Source organism: Podarcis erhardii (assembly GCF_964252035.2).
Source record: "Podarcis erhardii genome assembly, chromosome: 16".
NCBI classification, from domain to species: domain Eukaryota; kingdom Metazoa; phylum Chordata; class Lepidosauria; order Squamata; family Lacertidae; genus Podarcis; species Podarcis erhardii.
Window position 1 is genome coordinate 33,997,644 of NC_138514.1, and position 24,379 is coordinate 34,022,022.

A 24,379-nucleotide genomic window follows, 5' to 3' on the forward strand; every position below is an offset into this window, starting at 1 on the left:
CCCTGAACATTGTCTCCATGCTGGAGCTGATGGGAGCTTGAGTCCCAACAACATTTGGAGCACCCATGTTGGCTACATCTTTATTTAAGGGATAAAGTTAAGGGTTTAAGCTAGCGGGTGCTGCCCTGCATACTTTGGAGGAGACTGGGATGCAAAGCTAATAGAAGTTGTTTATATATATCAGAATGTGAAAGAATGTGAAAGAATGTGCTTTTAATGTGAAATTAGGATCAATTAAAATAATGCACCTGAATTGCAAATCTCAAATTTGGGGGGTTTGGTTTGGGGGCGTCATCCTCCTCCTTATAGACATCTGCAGGGATTATCCCCTTCAGACATTGGGTATGGTGTGTTCTGAGACTGTGGGGTCATGTGGCTGTGTGTATAATTAAATAGTTGCTTTCAGAGGTTCTGGAGGCCAAACCTAACACCTATATGAATCTCTTTCATCCCCCCATACCACATTCCTTGCCACAAAAGCAAGTTCCCGCAATAGCTCTTTTCCTCCTCTAAGGCAGTAGTTTTCAAACAGGGGGTTCCTGGACGCTGTGGATTTCCTTGGAAGCTTAGCTGGGGAATCCTCCAAAGAGCAGATCAGTCATGGTGGGCAGTCTTCCTGAATTGCAAGGGTTGGACTTCATGACCCTTGGGATCCCTTGCAACTCTACAATTCTATGATTCTCTGAAAAACTACTAGCTCACCACTGCAAATCTTCCTTTGAGATTTATAGCACTATGGGTATGTTGGGCGTGTGACTTTGATACATGCCTGGTCAGAACCCCATGTGGAAACAAAGCCTTGTGATACGCACCAGAAACTTCTACAAATACACAAGGATTCCTCTGCAAGCAAGTTAGTTTGGAAAAGATTCCCTAGAGGCAGAAAGTTTTAACACCTCGGATTTAAGGTGTTGAGACACTTATTTTTTTCTTATTCTTGCTGAAACACACACACACACACATGCACACATCTTTGTATTGCTATCGCTCAGCAAGAATTTATATTAACCTTCCTGGTCTTCCGTATATATTTCTCAAATGTTCCTGACCAGAAATAATGGTATTTAATATATGCTGAAGTCCAGCAGAAGAAACATTTAAAAAACTGATTTATAGTTCTCGGGTCTTGGCAGCCTATACAAGAGCCGCGCCAGCTGGGTCTCTTAACGTCTTTTAAGTGGCGCTGCAGAATTGCTGCGTTTCGCCTCTTGCGTTTGCCGGGTAAAAGTTTGGCTGCCAATGGAAGTCTTTCGGGATGAGCTGGAGCCAGCTTTTAGTGGCTGCAAACTTTTAAGCAACCCCACAGCTTTCTGTTAAACTGTGTGGCGTGCAGTTGCCGCTCTTGATGTGCAGAATGCAGCCTTGTTTGTTTGGGGCTTGTTGTTTTGATCCTGTCTAGATTTAAAGTCTCTTTCTGTTATGGCAGTGAGCTTTTGTTTACAGGATGAATTGTAATCCTTTATCTGATTGGCTGGTTGTAGGTTACATTGTGCTGGGGTTTTATTTATTTTTGCTTTTTTGCCCCTTGGGGGGTCTTTGTAGTGGGACTCATCTGGGTGTCCCATCCCATGCTCAGCCACAAGCCCAACACTGATCATTTCCAGGAGACGTGAGCTCAACTCCCCCAGCGGGTAAATGGCCCTCTTGAAGTGCATGCCTGCTCCTTCTGCATTCATGCTGGGGAGCCAGAACCTAGATGCCCCCTAGACTGGTGCTTTTTTGTGTGGTGGTGGGGAGGTTGTGTTCTGCAATATGTTAAAGGTAAAGGTAAAGGTACCCCTGCCCGTACGGGCCAGTCGTGTCCGACTCTAGGGTTGTGCGCCCATCTCACTTAAGAGGCCAGGGGCCAGCGCTGTCCGGAGACACTTCCGGGTCACGTGGCCAACGTAACAAAGCTGCTCTGGCGAGCCAGCACCAGCGCAGCACACGGAAATGCTGTTTACCATCCCGCTATACAGTGGTACCTATTTATCTACTTGCACTTAGGGGTGCTTTCGAACTGCTAGGTGGGCAGGAGCTGGGACCGAGAGACGGGAGCTCACCCCGCCGCGGGGATTCGAACCGCCGACCATATGATCGGCAAGTCCTAGGCACTGAGGTTTTACCCACAGCGCCACCCGCAATATGTTACTGACTCAATAATAGTGCATTACTGGCAGATTCGTATTGGACCGTCCTCACATCATTCTACTTGGTTAGTTGTTCTGAGATGCTTCCCCACTGTTACTGCATTATTCCTCTTTGGAGGATCACTCTTAATGCTACAACACAACAAAAGCAGGACAAAGTAAGCCTGAACATTTGTGGCATGCAATGTTGCAGGATTTCAGCAGGAAGTTATGTCACATGCATGGACTGGAAATGAAGCAATATGCCTGCCCAAAAACCTTTGCAGGTGCCAAAGATATTGAAAGGGAGACCTGGTGTCGCCACATTTTCTTTTTCACTTGAAAGGTTTGGTATAATGAAAATTGTGCTGTTGTGTGTATGTGTAGCAGTGTGTGTGTGTGTGTGTGTGTGTGTGGAAGGGGGCACTCAGCCTTTATTTGCTAGATTAAGCATTGCCTGCTCCCAACGGACCATCTGTATAATGTTGTAATTTCAAATACCCTTTCAGCTAATTTAGGGCTCAGGATGCAAAATTCAGCCTTTGAAATGGGGTTGGAGTGAGTGGGATATCATGGATTTAGGATGAAGCTTTCTGCGGGATATAGAAATTCATAAAACCAATAAAGGTTTTTGGGGGGCTTTTTTGGTCGGGTGGAATCCTTTAGTCCATATTAAAACAGACTCATTTATCCAAATATATTAAGTAATGCAAAAATGTGATGGGATTATTACAGCAGTGTCTGGTGACACGTGACTTGTCTCACTGTAGTGGAAAACGAGGCTCACACTCATTTCTTTCAGGTGAGGCAGGCCTTGGTTAAAATGCCAGCTTCTGCTGTGAGAGAAGATGCCAAAGGTCACAGAAAGCAGCAGTTGTACATGCCAGTGTGTGTTTATAGCCAAAGGTGCCCTGCTCCAACCTAGAGTAATCCCATCTACCTGAGAACAGATAATTCCTTTTTAAGAGCCGAAGAAGAGCGCTGCATGTGGATCAGGCCAAAGGCCCACCTGTTCCAGCACCCTTTTCTCACAGTGGCAAACAAGATGCCCCTATGGGGAGCCCGCAAACAGGACCTGAGCACAACAGCCATTCTCCCCATCTGTGGCTCCCAGCAACTAGTTTTCAGAGGCATATTGCTCCCAAAATGGCTAGTAGCCATTGATATCCTTCTCCTCTGAAAATATGTCTAATATTCTTTTAGAGCCATCCAAGTTGGTTCTTTCTATTCTGGGATGACTACAAAATAAAACTACTGATCTCTTCCCTCTCCTCTATCCCTTTCTGTCCATCTCTTTGCATACCTGGTGTTAAACCAGTTGAGTTTGCTTTTGTGGAGTGCATCTCACAGAAGAAAACATGTTCTGTTCTGTTATATCATGTTATCATGTTATTGCTATTTTTTGTTTGTTGATGAAAACGGGGACGCGCTTTGTCTGTTAGCTGTTACTCATCTTCATGGTTGTATTTTGGGGGATCTTGGTTAGAGTCCTGGAGATTCTACTGGGGACAAAAGAACAGCAGCTGGCTTATACTATTGTTTGTAATTTTATTATATTGAATGCATCATTGTATAAATTTATATTGGATTTTTGTTGTTACCTATTGTATTTTTTTTTGCTTTGTATTATAAGCTGCTTTGAATGTTACTTTAGCTGAAAAACAACATAGAAATATTAGCTCTAACCTAATTCAGTTTCAAGTTGCAATTTCAAGCTAATCTAATTTCACGATGACATGGTTCTTCAAGCTTGGGTCCCCAGGAGTTGTTGAACTACAACCCATATTAGTCAGTGATCACGGATGATGAAAGTTGTATTCCAACAAAACATGGGGACCTGAGGCTGGAAAACCTGGTCCTAGTAAATATAGTTTGTGTTCTGAATGCATGGATCCAGTTTTCTGAATGCTTCTTGCAGTTAGATTAGATGCATCCCATCTCCCACAATGGCCCAGTAGATGACTCTGGGCAGCCCAGAAATACAGTATGAAAGCTAGAGCCTTCTTCCATGTTTCTCCCCAGCATATAGTACTCAGATGTATACTGCTTCTGAAGTTGGAGGCTCTCTGTTGTCATTGTGGCTAGTTAAATAAGTTGTTCAGATGTTTCCAAGGGCCACCAAATACCTTGGAAGAGCAGGAGCAAAACAAAGTGCTGTCTTCACCTGGAATCTGTCTGAAAGCAGCCCCCCTCCCTACACACTGCTTGGCCCTACAGTCAATCCATGTGTCCCCTCTCCCCATCTTGTGCTCCATCAGCATCTTCTCCACAGACATCTTGAACTGCAGCTGAGAGCGGCAGAGCAAAATACCTGCTCCCTTAATCCAAAGAAGATTAAAATGTGTGATGGGGCAACACTCCTCCCACCATCCAATGCTCTTGCATGTGGATAGCCTTGTACTGTGCTAGGCTAGTAATGGCCATTCCATATCAGTGACCTTTATTGTGAGTCAACGTTATCCTTCACAGTTTTTGACTATTACATGAAAAAAACCCCAGCTTCTTAGACTCTTGTAGTAACTCTTGGGCAGTGTGTGTGTGTGGTTTTTTTCCAAATTTCAGCTTCCTAGCTGGTATGGAAGTATTCTGTAACCGTTTTGGGGCGTATCATGTTTCATACATTTCAAGTACAGGATGTCTTTGGATTACACATGTCCCAAATGTCAAAGCTTCATACCCTGCAATTTTGATATTATGGATGATGTTGGATTTATGGTTCTGACTCTGAACGAACTGTATTTATGGTGCGTTTGCCATATGAACCAAACTCTTTATTCAGAAACACCCATCCACACCCAAACCTGAGGCTTAAAAGTTGAAAAATCCTTTGGTGTTGAGTTGTGCAAGAATATATATATCTCCTAAACTTCTCACTAGCTTGTGGTAGTAATTTTTTTTAAAAAAACAACAACAGTATAATCCTATACATGTCTACTCAAAAGTAAGTCTTATTGAGTTCAGTGAGGCTGGCTGCCAGGTGGCATAGGACTGTAGCCACAGTCTCTTTAAAATACAGCAGCAGCTGCTTGATATTATTTTGCTGTTTTGATTATTTTAAGATGCCCCGCAATCTTTGAATGAAGAGTGGTATAAAAAATCTGTTAAAAAACAAAACAAAACTTCGGTCAAACTTGAACTGGATTAAACTAACTAGTTTGACTCTTTGTTCCAAAATAAAATAAATAAATAAAACTAGTTTCGCACCAAGATATGAACAACCACCACCACCACAACTCCTGCATTTTTCTTCATATCATGGTTTTATTGGTCTTTTACAATATTTTCATTGTTAATATTGCATTGGGATATTTCATGAGAATGATTCATAAATGAAGTAAAGACATCAATTGTGTATATGGATCAGAAGAGAAAACATGTATTTTGAAATAATTTTAAATTTGAGTAAGTAATTGAGAGAATGATGTATTAGGAAGCATTCTGGAACCCAACTAGCATGGAAATATAATTGTGGGGTGGAGAGAGTTGCAATGGCAAGCTATTTTACTTACAAATTGCTTCCCTCAAACCAATTGCTCCAAGCTGCATACATGACAATAAAAAAATACACAATATAATAAAATAAAACATGTTAACTGGTTATTCCCCCCCCAAAAAGTTGAAGAATTACTGAATAATCTAGAAGGCTGCAATTGGGTTAGGTATTCACTAGTAAGAACATAGGAATCGCACTCATATTAACCAGAAGCCATCAGGCATTGCTCCCAGTTGACTGTAGGGATGTCAGAAAATTCCAGTGGCAATAGGAACAGAAATTGCTGATTTTCATGCATTTGTCATATGTCCAGAATGGAATTAAATCCAGCAAATATTAATGGCATTCGCTGTTGTTATTATCAATCCACGAACGATGCATAATTGGCATATGCCCTCCCCACCATTCACATTGTGTTTCCTTTGCACTGAAATGAATAGGGTGGAATAATGTAATTTATGTAATTAATTACATTTTGCCACAGCGGACAGCGAGTTGAATAATGTAGGAAAGGCAACAGTGCTGCCTGGAACAATACAGAGTGGAACGGAAAATGTTGCCTTTTCATCCCTATTTGGCTGCTTATCATTTCGCTCCTGTGATTTCTCTTTCCTCCTGCTGTCCCATCATCACCACCATCATCTTCTTTCGCTGCTGCCCTTGACAGAAGCATTTCTTGGGTTTAAACAGCCGCTATTTGCAGACAGCTGCTCTCCCTCCACATCTGTTTTACAATCATTCCCTCCTCCCTTTTCGCTCTCTTGTGTTGAGCTACAAAGCTATCAAGCAAAAGTTTGGAAGAAGGCACTATCTTTTGTTGCTTTGTAGGCGACTCTCTTTGAAAACCAGGAAAGCTCTTGCTTTGAGGGCAGTATTGGTTCTCCGTGACTTGTTTTTCTTGGAACCTGGATTGGGTGCTTCCTGCATTGCAGGGGGTTGGACTAGATGACCCTTGGTGTCCCTTCGAACTCTATGAATCTATGATTCTTTGTGCCCATTTGACCCCCTCTCTTCAGAGCACGCTCCTTCATTCCCACGATGCTGTGATTCAACTGTCCTCTCCCTCCTCTAAGCTCAGCTGTCATCTCTTAATATCATAAGCTTGTGTCTGTGGATTCCACTGAAAATAACAAAAAAAGCAGTACTAATTGTTTGAGCCCACAACTGCTTTTATATATGGAGCAAGTTAAAAGTCTGGTTTAGCTGTACCTTGGTTTGTTTCTTTTAAAATTAAAAGCAGGCTGGGGTTTTGTGAAAGACTTTGATATATTTGTCTTTTGATGTTGCTAATTTTTCTATCTTCTGAGGTTGTTTTTCACTCAAAGTACGAAAGATGTGGGGTGTTAGCTGAACAGAACTGTGATTTGTGCTTATTTGAATAACCAAACTTGTTGCAGAGCTCAGCAGCCAGGACTTACAAAATTCTTAAAACTCAGGATGTGTATTTTTCTCTTGTATGTTGGAGTACAATCATAGAACTGTAGAATTGGGAGGGACCCTGAGAGTCACCCAGTCCAACACCCTGCAATGCCAGAGTTTGGAGTTTCCACTGGACTTTCGGGTTGTATGTGCATGCAGTAAATGAAAGGTTCCATTGTGATGCTGGCAGACTCTGGATCCCTCCCTTGGGGATAGTGCTTTTGTTGTGGAGCATAAAGTACACCCACAGTGGAGTGCCCCACTATGCATACCTCTGGAGACACAGACCCCATCTGACCCAAAAGTGTTTGAGTCACCTGTGATTCTCAGTTTTGTTTTGGTAGGTCATGACCAACATCTAAAGCCCAACCACCTAGAACAGTCGTCTTCAATGTTTTCAGACCTGGGGCCTACCTTTAGCCCAAACTTGCACCTGGGCACCAATTTTTAACTATTTTTTTAAGTTGGTGAGGATGATTCATATTTCTTACCTATCCTTCGCCTTAAGGTCATGGCGTAGGTTACAACAATGTATAATCAGTTAGAATGATTTACAATCAGAAGAAGGGTGGAGGATGGACATATCTCTCAGATGACACAAGGCCAGATATTTGTATGGCAGCAGTCCTGTTCTTGCAACCCAACCTGTTGTTGTTGTTGTTGTTGTTTAGTCGTTTAGTCGTGTCTGTCTCTTCGTGACCCCATGGACCAGAGCACGCCAGGCACTCCTGTCTTCCACTGCCTCCCGCAGTTTGGTCAAACTCATGCTGGTAGCTTCGAGAACACTGTCCAACCATCTCGTCCTCTGTCATCCCCTTCTCCTTGTGCCCTCCCTCTTTCCCAACATCAGGGTCTTTTCCAGGGAGTCTTCTCTTCTCATGAGGTGGCCAAAGTATTGGAGCCTCAGCTTCAGGATCTGTCCTTCCAGTGAGCGCTCAGGGCTGATTTCCTTAAGAATGGATAGGTTTGATCTTCTTGCAGTCCATGGGACTCTCAAGAGTCTCCTCCAGCACCATAATTCAAAAGCATCAATTCTTCGGCGATCAGCCTTCTTTATGGTCCAGCTAGGTCCCAAACTGATCATCAGTATACTAGCAGGTCCCAAACTGAAGATCAGTGATCTAGAGGCCCTAGAGAAACTTCAGCATAGAACTAACTATTGATATAGCATCCCCCCCGCCCATGTACGCTATTTCTTTTTTTCTTTTTCATTTAAAAACCCAAATTCTTCACTCTTTATGTGGTCAGGGGAAGCAGCTACATAATACTAATGACATACGGCTCTAGGGTAGCAATACTGAGGAAGAATTCTTAGTGACTAATGGAGAAAATCTAAATTTATCTTACAGGACATTTTAGATTACTAATAACCAGGCCTTCTGTCTGCCAGTAATACTTCTAGGATACTTTCAGAGGGCGCTTTCACACTTTAAAAAACCCCCCTTGAAGAATAAGAAGGGTCTGTGGGCTTCAGTGCCAGATGCTGAGGCCCTGCCAGTCCTGTACCAACTGATCTCCTGCCCAATTATTATTGCACTGTTAGTATTATTACTACCCTGAGCATTTCCAAGCACATCTTGGATCCATGCTTTTCTGCTGTTATGGTGGGGGCAGAGATGGGCAGCTGTCTCAGAGTCCCAGATTGCTGTGTAGCCATATGATTTGCTGTCTGGCTGGTGGAGACCAGCCAGGTTCAAATATTACAGTTGATTGAATAAAATATGCAGCGGGCTTGCTGTATGATTAAGATGTCGTTCGGTCTTCCTGACCAACATGTCAAGCTTTTAAAAAAACACCACAAAATCCTCTTCTTAATTTGGACTGTATGTACTCCAGAGCAAATGCCAGGCCTCACTCAGTGTAGGAACATAGGAAGTTGTCTTACAGTTGAGACAGACCATTAGTCCTTCAAGCTTAGGATTGTTTTCACTATCAGCCAGTGGCTCTCCAGGATTTCACACTGAGTTCTTTCCCAGCACCCCCTAGAGATGCTAGGGATTGAGCCTGGGACCTTGTGCACGTAGGGTAGATGCTCTAGCACTGAGCCTGCTCAGACTCTTTGGCTGGGTCAGCTGTCCTCTGGCCTTCCCTTCACCTCTACCCCAAGCAGGGTGGCTTGCAAGGAGAGCCCAGGACTCTCTTCTCAGCTGAGGAGAGAAGTGGAGAAATCCCTCCTGCCTGCAATGTCTGGATCAGCCTTTGCCAACACAGTGACCTCTTGATGTTGTTGGAGTCCAACTCCTAAGAGCCATGATCAGCATGGCTTATGGTGAAGGATGATGGGAGTTGTAGTCCAACAATATGCACAGGGCATTGGGCTGGGGAAGGTGGAGTCTGGGTCAGCTGATATTTGCCGTTGCCAAGATGTGCAGTCTCTAGCACCCAGCTGAAGCTGCTGCCTGAAATGGTTTGCAGCTAGTGCAAACTGCAGTTTTATACGGTCTTCTAAAAAAAAAACCCCAATCTTATGAGTTGAGGCTCTGTCCTTATGGCTCTGTGAAGGATGTACCACATTGTTTATTATATTGCCAATCTTCTTTGTGATGTGAAGTACATCTCTGGACTTTCCTCTTGATCTGAATTACCAGCTGATCTGAGTTGCAATGAACTGACATAGAGCAACTCTTTTAGCCGTGGGAAGGTTTGCTTTTTGGAAGCTCGAGCCAAATTTTTACTTGCTCATAATGTGATATATATAAGATTTTATCGTGAATGTTACTTTTTTGCAATCAGGATTCTTTCTCTTCTGTAGTAAGCTATGGCTTTAAAACATTAAAGACCACCTGGTTCATTGACTGTTGAAACAGGGCAGGGTGGGAAGCAAATAGTAATGATACCAGGACAAAGGAGCCAATCAGCTTTAGCCAACATAATGCCCTTTAGATGAATGTTGAACTCCAGTTCCCATCATCCCTGACCATTGGCCATGCTGGCTGGGGCTGTTGGGGGATGTAGACCAGCAACATTTGGAAGACACCATGTTGCCTGCCTCTGGGATAAATTAATGTAGGGGACTGGGGAAACCCAGTGCAGTGCTACCAGTTTCAGAGGCAGTCTTCTGTTCTTTGTGAAGTGGGGCTCTGCCTGGAAAGAAGCAGGGAAATGTAAGTGCATTTGATTTGGTTGTATCCCCTTCAGGGTAAGGTGCATTTTAAATTTCATTCCTGAGACCTGCTGTTAGGCAATCTGGGGCAAAGAATTACCATGTCTTTTCCAAATTACTATTGCTTCCTCCTCCAAGTGAAAGGATTAGGTTTAGTAGCACATGTCTTAAGATTGGGAGCACCTTTTTCTGATTTTGAAAAATAAGTGTTTCCATACCTCCTGCAATTTGTGGTAGGTTTAAAAGAGTTCTGCTGTTTTGTGTCTCAGTGATATATACACACACTTTGGGGAAATGTCACTTTAAAAAAATACCTTGGTGTGTTTTTCTGGACAAATCCGATAAATATTATGAAAGGTATCTTGTGTTGTTGAGCATCTGCTTTGCATGCAAAAGGTTCCAGGTCCAATCCTTGACATCTCCGTTGTAGGGCTGGGAGAAACTCCCATCTGAAAACAAAAAAAGAGAGACTGCCACTCAGTGTAGGGAGTACTAAGCTAAATGGATCAATGGTCTGACTGCTTCCTATGTTCCTTAATTCGAAGGAGGGGTTAGTGGAACACAGTGTTTCCTCAGAATGGTTTTTCCCTGACCTACAGCCATTTTTGTTAACCCCCAACCAGCTTAAAACGCCCCCAACAGTTAAAGCTAGTGGCAATCACAATCCATTATGGTGGCAAATTCCACACAATTTATTTGTGGAACTCGCAGCCACAAGATGATGTGATGGATTGGCCACATAGCTTATTAAAAAAGATTAGTATAAGGCAGCTCCCTATGGGTTGTATCCAACTGAAAGAAAATGGGCATGTGTCTTCATTAATTTCAGGGGGTCTGCTCTAAGTAAAGCTGTGTTTGTTACAATCCTTTGTTCCTATACACACATGGAAAACATATCTATCACAGGGATACCTAGCTTTTCAGCTCTTCTCCCAAAGCTGTTTGCAATGTGCAGGGAGTTTGTTTGTTTAATGACTCTAATATATGTATGGGATTTTGTTTGTTTAATGCCTTTAATGCGGACTTCCTCAACCTTGGCCCTCCAGATGTTTTTGGCCTACAACTCCCATGATCCCTAGCTAGCAGGACCAGTGGTCAGGGATGATGGGAATTGTAGTCTCAGCACATCTGGAGGGCCGAGGTTGAGGAAGCCTGCTTTAATGTATGGGAGCTCAGTCATGAGCCCCCATACTCCTGCAGGTTAACAGAAGAACTTAAGAAGAGCCTGCTGAATCAGGCCAATGGCCCATCTAGTCCAGCTTCCTGTTCCCATAATGGCCAACCAGATGTCTGTGGGAAACTGGCAAGCAAGACCCAGCTTCAAGAGCATTCGTCCCTCTTGTGGTTTCCAGCAGTTGTTGTTCCGAAGCATTACTGCCTCCAACCTTGGAGGCAGAACACAGCCATCATGGTTACTAGCAACCAGGCACCCTCTATTCCTCCATGAATATGTCAAATCCTCTTTTAAAGCCAGCCATAGGGATGGCCATCACTGCCTCCGGTGGGAGGGAGGTTGAAGTATTACCACCCATGCAATCTGCGTCATATCCCTTTTGGGTGCACCCGTAAGCAGTAGCAAACACCTTTTTCTTAATATTTCCTCCCTCTGTTTTAAAATCTGTGTTCTCCTGTTTGTGTGTGTTACACAGCCGACCCTTTTGCGCAGCTTCCTAGAAACAACCAACCTTTCAGTGCACTCTCTTGAGGAGGCAGGGAGGAGAAGGGGGAGAGGAAGGAAAAGGTGTCGCGGGAATGAAACTGCCAGATCAAAGCCGCTTCTTGGCTTGCAAGATGGCGCCTGCCACTCTCCCTTTCTCCTCTTGCATCCCGGCCTACCCTTTTTCTGTTGAAAGAAATCTGGCGGCGGCTGCTTCTCTTTTGAATGAACAGCTGGAGAGCCTTATTTATATTAAAATGATAAAAGAGGCACGTGCCGCATATGGATTTTTTGTTGTTGTTGTTAAAACAAACGAGGAGCCTGTTGAAACGACCATGGGCTCTTTGTACTGGGGTTGACATCGGCAGCTGTGCGGTTCAGCTGCTTGTCCGTAAGTCCCATTCCGGCGACGTGTGTGTTTCGCAGTGAAATCTCAAAGTTCTTGGCCACCCAGTATCCTCCTGAGTTGTCCATGTGTCAAAACACGGGGGCTGAAAGCTAGACATTACAGAGATCGCTTGGATTGGAGGTTGGGGGGGGGGGAGAGAAATGCTGCCAAAAGTAGTAGTTCTCTCCTCTCCCCAGTCTCCTCTTCTCCCTTTCCCAGTAACTTTATAGCAGATGATGTCATCCCGTTGTAAGTTTTCCCCCTCCGCTTCATTGGCTGCTTTCGTTAGCATGGGCGGGGATGTTCACGCAGCAGGATGACATCACACTGTGCATTTTTAGCTTACCTGATAGGAGGGGGGAAGACGCACTGGGCCACTGACATCAGGGCCACCTTGCGACCATCATAATCAGTGGTGTGGTTAGGTAACTGTAGACCCTGGACTGAATGGTCTTCCACAATGAGAGCCCTTTTAATGCATTCATTGACTGGTAATGTGTATTTGCTTCAAAATAAGATGGTCCTCTTGCATGTGGGCCCACTCCTGCTCATGCTGCCAAGCACTGCAGCTCCCCTGATCTCTGCCCCTAAGCCCCCCCCTCCCCGATGCGGGCCCCATAGTTCATAATGTGCAGTTTCAACCCAAATCTCCAGAAGCCATGTCTTGGTGTCATGTTGGTTTCATATATGCACATGTCTTGCCATGTTTGCTGCATTGTTTCTGTAAGCCAGCTTGCAAATTTCATAATGATAATACTATATTTTTCAAAACACATAAAACTATGCAGCTTGAATAGTTATAGTTTCTCTTACTTTGCTTAATTTAGTCTGAATTTTTAATCCTTTCTAACAAAAATAATGCAATTGATGCAAACTTTGTTAGTATGGGGAGCTGCAGGAAGCTATGGGGAAGCACTGAACTGCTGTTGGGCTGCAAATCTGATCTCTCCCCCATCCCCCAAATCTGGCGTCTGAGCCACTGTATGTGCCCTATTATTACAGTGGTAACTCTGGTTACAGACGCTTCAGGTTAGAGACGCTTCAGGTTACAGACTCTGCTAACACGGAAGTAGTACCTTGGGTTAAGAACTTTGCTTCAGGATGAGAATAAAAATAGTGTGGCGGCGGCAGTGGGAGGCCCATTAGCTAAAGTGGTGCTTCAGGTTAAGAACAGTTTCAGGTTAAGAACTGACCTCCGGAACGAATTAAGTTCTTAACCCGAGGTATCACTGTATTATTATTATTGGTAGCATTCTGCAGATTGCTACAGTCAGTCATTTTTATGCTCTTCTGGGGAATCATATCATTTTGACTGTTATATATTCAAATGCATTTTGTTTGTTTATTTTATTTTCCTAGATTTATGTACTGCTTAATCAATAAATAAATCTCGTAAGTGGTTTACATAAAACAGCATGAAATGCTCTTTTAAGAATAACAATAGAAGCAGACTTTGAAACAGTAAACATAATAAAATTATCAAAATCTAGATAAAACCAACAGTTAAAAAACCAAAACAAATGTACATAATAAAATGACATGTTTGGGTAGCCTTGTCTAAGCAAAAATGTTTTTAGCAAGTGTCAGAAATTATATAGAGAAGGGGCCTACCCAATAACAATTGGCAGGGAGTTCTAGAGCATAGGCGCTGCCACACTAAACGATCTATTTCTCGCAAATGTGAAAAGAACAGTACATGGTGCTTGTCAAAGTGCTAGTTCTGCAGATTGAAGCTGCTGAGCAGCCACACATGGGCCAAGCGATGGGCCTTCAGATAAACTGCTCGGAAGCTGCTGTGGGCTTTGTATCCTAATCATAACTCCTTGAATTTGCTAGCTGGCCTAAATATGCTAGCCAACCCCGTGTTTTTTCTGATGTCTTTCAGCACCAGCCCTCCTTACTGTTGCGTGGACCTCCATTCTTTGCGAACTGGTGAAATGGTAAAATCCATACAGTTCAAAACCCCCATTTATGACCTGCACTGCAACAAAAGGTAAGCCCTTTTATCTTTGGATACTTTGCTCCATCCATCCCCCAACCCACTTTGCCATTTATATTTCATATTGCTGTCCATCATTGCCTTCCATGGGAGCAGCTTGGCCCAAATGCAGTATTTTAAGTAGTTAAAAGCTGCACATTTGAGCCATAGGGCGTGGGGGGGGGGAGGCAGGCTAACAAAGACTCCCCCAAAGATCTGAGTGATTCAGGCAGGGTTATAAGGGATGAGGCAGTCCTTAAGGTATCCTAGACCCAAGTTGTTAAGGCCCTTGTAAATCAATACAAGTTCCTTAAATTTGGCCCAGTAACATATTTAATCACATGAGTTATGTGCTGCTGCAGCCAATAGCCTCACTGCAGGATTTTGCACCAGCTGGAGCTGATTCCACGTGTGGTGTCTACTGTAGAGATCTAAAATGGCTTCCCAGCTGCTGTCCCCTTGAAATTTTTGTTTTGTTGTCGTCGTCCTTGTGCTTCATGTCCTGATAATCATTTTAAGTGATTCATTACATAAACCCTATCCCACCCCCCCCCTCTTAATTCCATTGTATGGAGGGTGTGGGGAGGGGAATGGGGGACACACAAAACACTTTCAGCAAATAAGGCACGGCTGTTATGCCCGGCAGATTTGCAATAAAAACCAGCAATGTGATTATTTTTGAGGATGAAACACTTTTTAGATTAATATGCCGTGTGGTAGTGATGGATTTTCATTTTGAGTCACCGGGAAGAAAGGATGCTTTTAAAAAAATAAATGTAAATTGCAGGAGGCATAACACTGGTTTTATTAAAGAGGTACAAACCCTCTTGTGTTTTTCTGGCATCTCACAGGTGGAAAAGGGGGCACACACTACATTTGCAGTTCCTGCACTCTCACACCCAGGATTGCTACCTGATGTTTTACACACACACACATACCCCATCCCAAATAACTCAATCTGGTATTGGCCACAGAATTCAGCTTCTGTTCCTGCAGTGCCTGCTCCCTAAAATATGTCAGCAGCTTCATAACCAGCATTACTCAGGAATTCTAAGAAACCAACAAACAAAAAATTGATGTAGTCATTCCTTCAAGTCAGTGCAGTTTTGAAAGGTTCAGTCTGCCATCTTGAAGCAAAATGGTGCCCACCTTTATGCCTAAGTATAGACAAAAACTTGCTTCTTGATCTCAGGAACCATCATATAAAATTTGGTTATGGCCTCTTAAGAGGGGTCCAGATGCATAGAGAACAGACAACTTTCAATAATAGTGATTATCATAATTATAGTGACACACAGATCCCGCTTTACAAACACAGTGCATTGCCCTGGAAATGGCTCGTTAGGCAAGTATTCATGTAATAAGTCAATGATTTCCATTGATTCCTATGTGAAATTTTCTAATTGTTTCCAACCATGGAATTTTGATGCCAACATTGGGGGGGGGGGAGATGGGAAAACCTAGAGAAAATGCTCTCTGATTTGTCCAATCACTCCATCTTCCTCCCTCAACCAATCAGCAAAAGGCAAACAAGGAAGTAAAAATTGCTTTCTGTTCAGATATTTGAACCTGTGGTTATATATTGAAGTTTGGGTAATGATTCTTTGTGTTCGGATAAGTGAATTTTTGCATAGTGAGCATTTGTAAAGTGGGACCAGTGTGTATTATTATTGTTATTATTGTTATTATACCCTATAGAAACCAGAATGTCTAAATCCTACCATTTCAGTTTTTAGTATCTTGATATTTCAAGTATTCTCCATTGTTGTTTTGTTTTTCGCTCCCAGGATCCTTGTTGTCGTCTTACAGGAGAAAATTGCTGCTTTTGACAGCTGTACCTTCACCAAAAAGTTCTTTGTCACAAGTAAGCATCCTGTTGAGCTCTGTTTCCCCTCCTCTTCTTCCTGAATGGTTGTGGTCGAATCAAACCCAACTTGATCAGACTTGTTACCTGGCTTAGGTGACCTCCTTAAAAACAGAGTACTGCTTGCATGGTGGCCAAATCTGGGAGCTATTGTCGATCTGTTGGGGACCCAGTACTTGTAAAACCAAGGGGCATGACAAGGGGATTTGTCCTGCACAAGCCCCTTTGAAAGGTATAAAATGGAGGTCACCCCCCCCCCCATGATGCTGGACTCAAATTCCCATCGGCCTCAGGTAGCATGAAGGGCCACAGGTTGTTCATTCCTGGTAGGAGAGCTTTGCGAGAGTGGTGTGCTCTTACACAGTGCCAATCCATCCCCATTGGATTATTCCTGTTTGCTTTTTCTGGCTCCCAACCTGTGGACAATCCTCATCCTACTGCTGTAGGAATTAAAACGTGTGTTCAAAGTGTTGCTCCCAGATTTCTTCTGGTTTGAAATGGTTTTCTAATGGGATAATAGTTGCTTATTCAATGGGACGTGTGCAAAAGGGATGCCATTAAGGAAGTGCACAATCTCTCCCCTAGTATTTCACACCACTTATGATAGTCCTCAAGCAAACTCATATTGGGCTAGAGATACCTTTTTCAAGGTTTGTCAAACATGAATGTTTAGAGAATGTTTGCTTCCATATAATGGAATCTGACGATGCAGAAATGACACCTTTTTACAGGTAAGCTTGGTTACCCCCGGCAGCAGGAACTTAGTGGCGATGACCCTTTGAATCGCTCTGATCAGAAATACACCAGCGTTACTTAGTTGGCACTTCTGTTAACTTGCCCTGGTTGTAGATGGTTGGGAGTTGCTATTTCAGATTGTTTCCTGTTTTATACTGACTTTGCATTATTGGTCTATTTTTGTTTTTAAAAGCATTTTCTACTGCAAGGTGAAAAGGTTGTGCCAGGGCACACTGTTTTTTAAAATATTTGTTCCACTCTTCATCATAAATAACCCCAGGGCAGTTTACACATATAGAATGTATTACTAAAATTATAAAACATGATATAACAGTTGTGGGGAACCTTTGGCCCACCAGATGTGGCCGAACTACAACTTCCATCATTCCTGGCCATTGACCATGCTTGCTGGTGCTGATGGGAGTTGTAGTTCAGCAGCATCTGGAGGGCAAGAGGTTCCCCTGCAAGGGCTATATAGCAAATGAAGAGCAGTACTAAAATCCATACCAAGCAACAGCAGAAAGCAGTTATATTTGACAAGGATTCATCAACTACCTTCAAGTGCCTTGGGGAAGAAAGATGTTTTCAACTGGTGGAGAAAGCTATACAATGCACATGCTTGTCATATTTCTAATGGGAGGGAATTCTATACCTGGTGTGCCACCACAGTTAATGCATGATTTACCCAAGAAATGCTGGCAGGATCCCTAGAAGGGTCTCTTTTGCAGATTTTAGGGCCTAGCCAGATTGATATAGGGAGAGGCACTTCTCTGAGTACTTAGGTGCAAAGTTGTTCAGTTTTTTTTATATAACAACAGCCTGAATAGAGCTCAGTCACATGCATATGACAAGTGCAACTCTTGTAAAACTGACGTTATATGGTTGCAAAAAGTATGTGCCAGCTTCCTTGAACTGTCTTCAAGGATAGCCCACCCACCCCCCAGCTTATTACAGCAGTAAAAATAGAAGGTTATTAGAGAATGAGTTATTCCGGCCAGACCATCTCGGTCCAGGAATGGCTATAGCTGGCAAACCATAGGTGGAGAAAAACGTAATGCATATCACAGATGCCACATGTACTGGATCTAGTACAGGCATAGGCAAACTCGGCCCTCCAGATGTTTTTGGGAGTAGATCATCTTCCTGCATCCTGGGCATGTGAACTGCACTTCCTCACGATTCCGTCTCAGTTGGTTGACTCTCATGCAGCCCATTACTGCCTCCAGTCCAGCAGCAGCAGCAGCAGCAGCAGCAGCAGTACAGCCTTCCCTCATTCTGCTGACAAGGAGAAATAGAGCTGGTTGTCATCCACACATTGATGACAGCATGCTCCAAATCCCTGGATGACCTCACCCAGTGGATGTTAAACAGCATGGGGAATAAGATGAAACCATGGCGGACTCCACTGCACAGGTGTCAGGTGGTTGAGAACTATTGTGTCATCACAGGGGCTGCAGCAACCCTTGTTGCTTCTAAATCCATCAGAGCAGGAATCTGCAGTGCTGATTTCCCCACTGCCTCTACCCCCAGCTGCAGTGACGTCATCCTGAAGCAGAAAGCAGTGACACATTGGGATTCTTTGATGCTGCCCACACCACAACTGATGGTTGAACCCCCCCCCCTATTTATTTTAGTGTAAACAAGCCTACACATGTTCTAAGCTTGTAGATTCTTTACTAGCCTTCTAAGGGGTTAGTGGCCTACAACTCTGGGCTGACCGTGGAATAGGATAAGGCCCCCTCTTCTGCAACCAGCATAGAAATGCAAGCAATTAGTCACTAAGCAGACTAGTAAAATAATTTGTAATCTGCCAAGGGGGCTGTCAGAAGGACGGATGGATTGCTGTGTCCAGGGTCGGCCCGCCCATGAGGCAAGGTGAGGTGGCTGCCTTGGGTGGCAGGATCCACAAGAGCAGCAGATCCACTCTCCAAGGAATGTGTTGTCTGCTGCAACACTCCCCTTGGAGGCCAGATCTGCTTCCTCCTTCCAGCTCCCCCCGCAATGCTGCCTAGACAAATAGGGGGCACTGCTGGTCTCCTCCCGCCCCTAAGGAGAAAATGGCAAGGGCTGCGCTTTGGGGTCTCCTGGGTTCTGCAACCACCTTTAACCATTGGGTAAGGATGACTTGATTCCATGCCTTTCGTTCCCAGTGTAGAACTTCACTCCCCACTTCTTTACTTGCCGATGAGAGGCAACATTTTGTGGGTTCGCCTCAGGTGCCAAAACGTCTTGGGCTGGCCCTAGCTCTGTTCACCCTTAGCCAGCTTACTGCATTTCTATGCTCCATTTGCAGACAGCACAGAAATCAAGCGGGCTGGTTGGGGAGACAGAAATCAGCCCTGCTCACTTGCCCGCCTGGAATTCTGTGTCACCTTTGGTGTTCACATGAGTTGGTTCTAGTGATGGGGGAGAAATTAGATTCAGCTGGCATTTATAGGTGAGGTTTCCGGATTGCAGTTTCGGAAGCAATCCACAAACCAAAGCGACAACCATACTTTGAAGTCCACACTTCTCTGAATTTTGTTGTGCTGTTCTCACACCAAGTAATGAGTTCAAAAATAAATATACTAGGGGAAAGTGTGAGTAGAAATGCATGTATTAGGCAAAATGTTGGTGGGTTTTCATGAGGACTTAAAAACCCCCCACCTCATGTTGAAATGCGCAGAACTGATGATTGGAAAAGTGATAAATTGGAATGGACAGATTTGCCTGTCCCTAGCTGGTTCTGTATCAACTAGACTGAAACGTACCTCCAGTTCTTAATGCGGAAAAGAACAACTGTGCACCAAGTTTGAGGAGGGTGCGCTGCTTCTTTTATTTATGCTTTGAGCCTCCTTGAGGACACCACTGGAAAAGTAGGCTACATGTTTGTAAATAAATAAATCCGTGCATGAATTAGCGTCCACTTTTGCATGTCCCTGTCTTGTTCTGTGGGGAAACAATGGGCATCTGAAGAAGGAGAGGAACTGAGGTCCACCCTGACAGAAGTCCTAACTTCAGTTTGTGTAAGCAGAAATCTGTCTTTTGCCCCAGATGTTAAATGTAAACTTTTCTGACCTTTTGAAGAGGATGAACTAGGCTAGCCTTAATGTATATTTGTTTGCTTATCGTGGTCCCCTCCCTGCATGCTGGAACCCAGGCTTACTTTAGAAGTAGGTTTGGTTGTCCTTAAAAGGAAAGATATAGCTAAATAAGCTTAGAATTTAATGGCAGGAGGGGGGTGGAAATGCCTTGAATTTACTTAGTCTTTGCATTACATTGTTTTGCTCTTTGTGTGTGTGTGTTTAAAGCTTAAAGCAGCGTCCCTTTCTTCAAAGTGGAGAAAAACAGCATTTGTGGAGTAATCTGAAAGTTACCAATAGGTGTCAGTTTCTCCCCACATCATGGCCTTGAGATAACCGAGGGATCCGCTTTCCCCGTTTGCTGAAGCCAAAGCAGCAGGGAAACTAGCCTTGATTTCAAGGCATTACATGGTTCTTCCATGGCTGCTAATAACATTTTCTGAATTAAAGTGTGAAATCAGATCTGTATGGGGTACTTCCTTTCCTGCCCCCTCAGATTTTGTGGGGAAATAAAATCCCTTCCTGATTTTATTGCCTTACTTTCTTAGTCTTTTCCTCCACCCCGTGCCCCAAAGTAAGTTGTACATAATCAGATCTCTAAAAACTTCTGAACAGTGTAGAGTTTGAAAGGCCATCTATCTAGCCTTTAGGCATGGAGGCCCACCCACCCATTTACTAACTCACACCCCTGCCCCCTGGCAACACGATGGCTATATTTTACATCCAGTTTCAGAGGCAGCGTGTTGCCGAATTCCAGTTGCGGGGATTGCAAACAAGAGGGTGCAGATGTGTTGATCTGTCAATTTCGGTTTCTCTCAGGTTTTTTGCCCCCCCATTTCCCCAATCTTAACTACAGCTTGCCATATTTTGGCATCAGGTTGTAGTATAGCTCAGTCGGCAAAGAGCAGGAGGCTCTTAACCTCAGGGCCATGGATTTGAGCCCCATGTTGGGCAAAAGATTCCTGCATTGCAGGGAGTTGGATTAGGCAATCCTCATGGCCCCTTCCAACTATGATTCTATTGTTTTCTCATGAAAATCCACCAGCATTTTAACTACTCACTTCTCCAAATACAATCGTACCTTGGTTGTCAAACGCCTTGGTACTCGTACCTTTCGGCCCCCGATCGATCAAAACCCGGAAGTGAATGAACATCCGAAGGGGGGGTGGTTCCGTGGCTTCCGATTGGCTGCAGGAGCTTCCTGCAGCCAATCAGAAGCCATGCTTTCGTTTCCGAATGCTTTGGAAGTCGAACAGACTTCCGGAACGGTTTCCGTTCAACTTCGAAGGTACAACTCTATACCCATTTTCTGTTTGCAGATTTGCCTCACATTCAGACATTTGCTAAGCAACATCCCTAATGTAATTCCTTTTATAAAATGTTATTTTCAACAGTAGATGCCAGTGTATGCACTCTTCCCCATAATCTAGCTCAGTGTTGTCTACACTGACTGGTAGCGGCTCTCCAGGGTTTCAGGCAGGGGTCTGCCTCGCAACCCTATCTGGAGATGCCGGGGATGGAACCTGGGACCATCTGCATGCAAGGCAGATGCTCTACCAATGAGCTACAGACCGTGTGTGTGTGTGTGTGCGTGCGCAAGTAGAACTTCCTGAACCTTTAGAAAGGAAAACTCTAGGGTGTGTGTGGGGGGGGGGGTAACTGTACCAAACTTGGATATGGGTGCCTCAAATTATAACCAGTTTGTGACCAACTCTTCTTCAAAAGTTTCAGATTTTAGCAATCTTCCAGGCTTTGAAAACTTTTTAAAAGTGGCATATATGCTTATGGTCTGAGCTGGAGGTTTCCCCCTTTAAAACTTTCTTTATTGTAGTTTAATCAGGAATTCTTAAGCCTGTTTAAAAACAACAACAACCCTGAGATCTTATTTGATTTTTGTAGTCTGTGTTCAAGGGGACTGATAGATGCTGACAGTTTGATGTGGTGGCAACGTGGTGCAGTCACCAAGAATTGCTGTTGTTTGACCCGAAGAGCGGATTCTGAAGTCTCCCACTTGCTTTAGCTATGGATTTCCACTGGGGTGGGGTGAAGAATAGAAGGGGCTCTATCCGTACGAGATGCTGAGCTGCAGTCTTGGCACACATCCAAACATTGACAAGGCTGTGGTACCACATCAAGCAACACTAACTCTGTGCTATAGCAGCTGCTTTGTGCGCAGAAAGCCCCTGGTTCAATCCTTGGCATCTTCCAGTGGAGGTGGTAGAGAGATTTCTTATCTGAAACCCTGGAAAGCTGCTGCCAGTCAGTGTAGACAACACTAAGCCAGTGGTCTGACTTGGTATAAGGCAGCTTTGTACATTCCTTTGCTGGAGATGTTCCTACCTGGAGAAGTCAGGAACGGAATATTTTCCATGCAAAGTATTCCGTCTGCCACTGAGCTCTGGCCTTTCTTCTCAAAAACGTCCAAGTCCTCGTGGTTCTGAATGAATGATTAATTAAAAGAGGGACATAGGCAGCTGAATAAAGGATAAAATAAAAGAGGAACACAGAGTCAGACCATTGGTCCACCTAACACAGGACTCTGGGGTTTCAAGCATTCCCAGCCCTACCAGGAGATGGCTAGATATCAAATGTGGGACCTTCTGCATGCAAAGCATATGTTCTGCCCTTAAGGGGGTGTGTTACTAGATGGGGTGGCCACCTGATGAGACTTGATCCCGTGGCTTTAAGGCAAGAAGTCAATTGCCTTAACCCTCTCTGACTGCCTGTTGTTAATTTATGGTGCTCTTTGCCTATTCTTCCTCTGCCGCTTAATGGTCCTCTGAAGAACATCCCATTTCCCCCATGGTGATTGGGATGGCTAGAGGAAGTGGGGAAGAGGCACAGGGACACATTTATCAAAAGTAAATAAACGGCTGTTTGGTGCATCAGTTTCCTGCTATGACAGCGCCGGCGCTTCTGCCAACTACTCATCCTAGAAGGGGGGAGGGTGGCTCTTCTCCCCTTGGAAGAGACCAGGCGATTTGGACATGGTGATACGGCAGCAGTGGCTCTGTGTCCAACAGCCAGTGCCGGCCCCACTTTCCCCTGACTCTTGTCAACCTCATGTTGATGATGTGCTCTTAGTCTCCGGGGAGGAAGACGATGGCTGAAGCCATTATCTGGCACCAAGTTTCTATTGATGCGATACATCTGAGTCCCCAAAGAGGCTCTTTTCTTAGAGAATTTAGTCAGTCTGCTTACTGCGTTCTATATTTTTTTTTTAAAAAACATGATGATTCTGCTCTTGATATGTCAAGATTGTGCAGTTCCATGGTTTATTAATGCAGGACTGGTGCCGGACTTTTATGTGTGGGCGCTAGCAAGACCCTGCTGTGAGTCCCCCCCCCCAAATGTCCTACGCCAAAGATGTCTCAAGAATTCATGCTGCTCACACTGAGAACCACTGTTTTGAATTCAGCACCTTACCTTGAATTGTGCCTATTGCCATCATAGAAGCCTAGGGAGCTGTCCTGTGCTTAACTAGCTCAGTATTGCCTCCTCTGACTGGCAGCAGGTCTCCCAGGGGGCATTCCTAGCTCTACCTGAAGAGGCCAGGGAATGAAGCTGGGACTTAAGTATGCAAAGCAGATGCCCCACCACTGAGCTACTGTCTGTGCCCTAAAAACAAAGTAAGAGTCTAGTGCTCATGGCTTTAAATATAGGGCTGACTTAAGAACATTTTGTTGTTGTTGTGCACGCCAGGCACTCCTGTCTTCCACTGCCTCCCGCAGTTTGGTCAAACTCATGCTGGTAGCTTCGAGAACACTGTCCAACCATCTTGTCCTCCGTTGTCCCCTTCTCCTTGTGCCCTCCATCTTTTCCAACATCAGGGTCTTTTCCAGGGAGTCTTCTCTTCTCATGAGGAGGCCAAAGTATTGGAGCCTCAGCTTCAGGATCTGTCCTTCCAGTGAGCACTCAGGGCTGATTTCCTTAAGAGTAGATAGGTTTGATCTTCTTGCAGTCCATGGGACTCTCAAGAGTCTCCTCCAGCACCATAATTCAAAAGCATCAATTCCTCGGCGATCAGCCTTCTTTATGGTCCATCTCTCACTTCCATACATCACTACTGGGAAAACCAGAGCTTTTGCTATACGGACCTTTGTCAGCAAGGTGATGTCTCCTTGACATTAGAACATTAAAAGCTGCCTTATAAAGAGTCGCACCCATGGTCCATCTAACTCAGTATTCTCTGCATGGATTTGGCAGCAACTCTCCAGGGTCTTAGATGGAGAGCCCTCCCAGCCCTACGTGGAGATGCTGGGGATTGAACCTGAGACCTTGTACGAGGAAATCAGACGCTCTGCCACTGAGCTACAACCCTTCTCTGTAAACCCCCAAGGCTCAGGTATAGCATGCTCTTTTATGTAGCCAGCATCCTTCAGTAGCTGAGCAGTTGCATGTGAACACTGTTTTTTTGGATGCCTCCCTGAAAGGAAGACAGAGCGCTTCTGCTGGCTGGCCTGCTCGGAATTAAAAACCTTACCAGAGACGGAATAGCTTGCCTTTTAAAGTTTGGCCCGTCTTGCAGGGGTGAATGTTGTTGCAGCTTCCCGGTGCAGCTGTCTTTGATTA

At 44.3% G+C, this 24,379-nt stretch overlaps 1 protein-coding gene across 4 annotated transcripts in view; it reads left to right on the forward strand.

Moving 5' to 3' along the window:
- The window catches only part of BCAS3 (BCAS3 microtubule associated cell migration factor), a 460,752-nt gene that overhangs the window by 42,282 nt on the left and 394,091 nt on the right, over positions 1–24,379 (forward strand). For all 4 annotated transcript variants that reach the window (XM_081844097.1, XM_081844099.1, XM_081844096.1 and 1 more), the window contains exons 8-9: positions 14,054–14,161; positions 15,934–16,010. In XM_081844097.1, the coding sequence (XP_081700223.1) occupies positions 14,054–14,161; positions 15,934–16,010 (185 nt within the window). The remainder of the gene's footprint in view (positions 1–14,053; positions 14,162–15,933; positions 16,011–24,379) is intronic.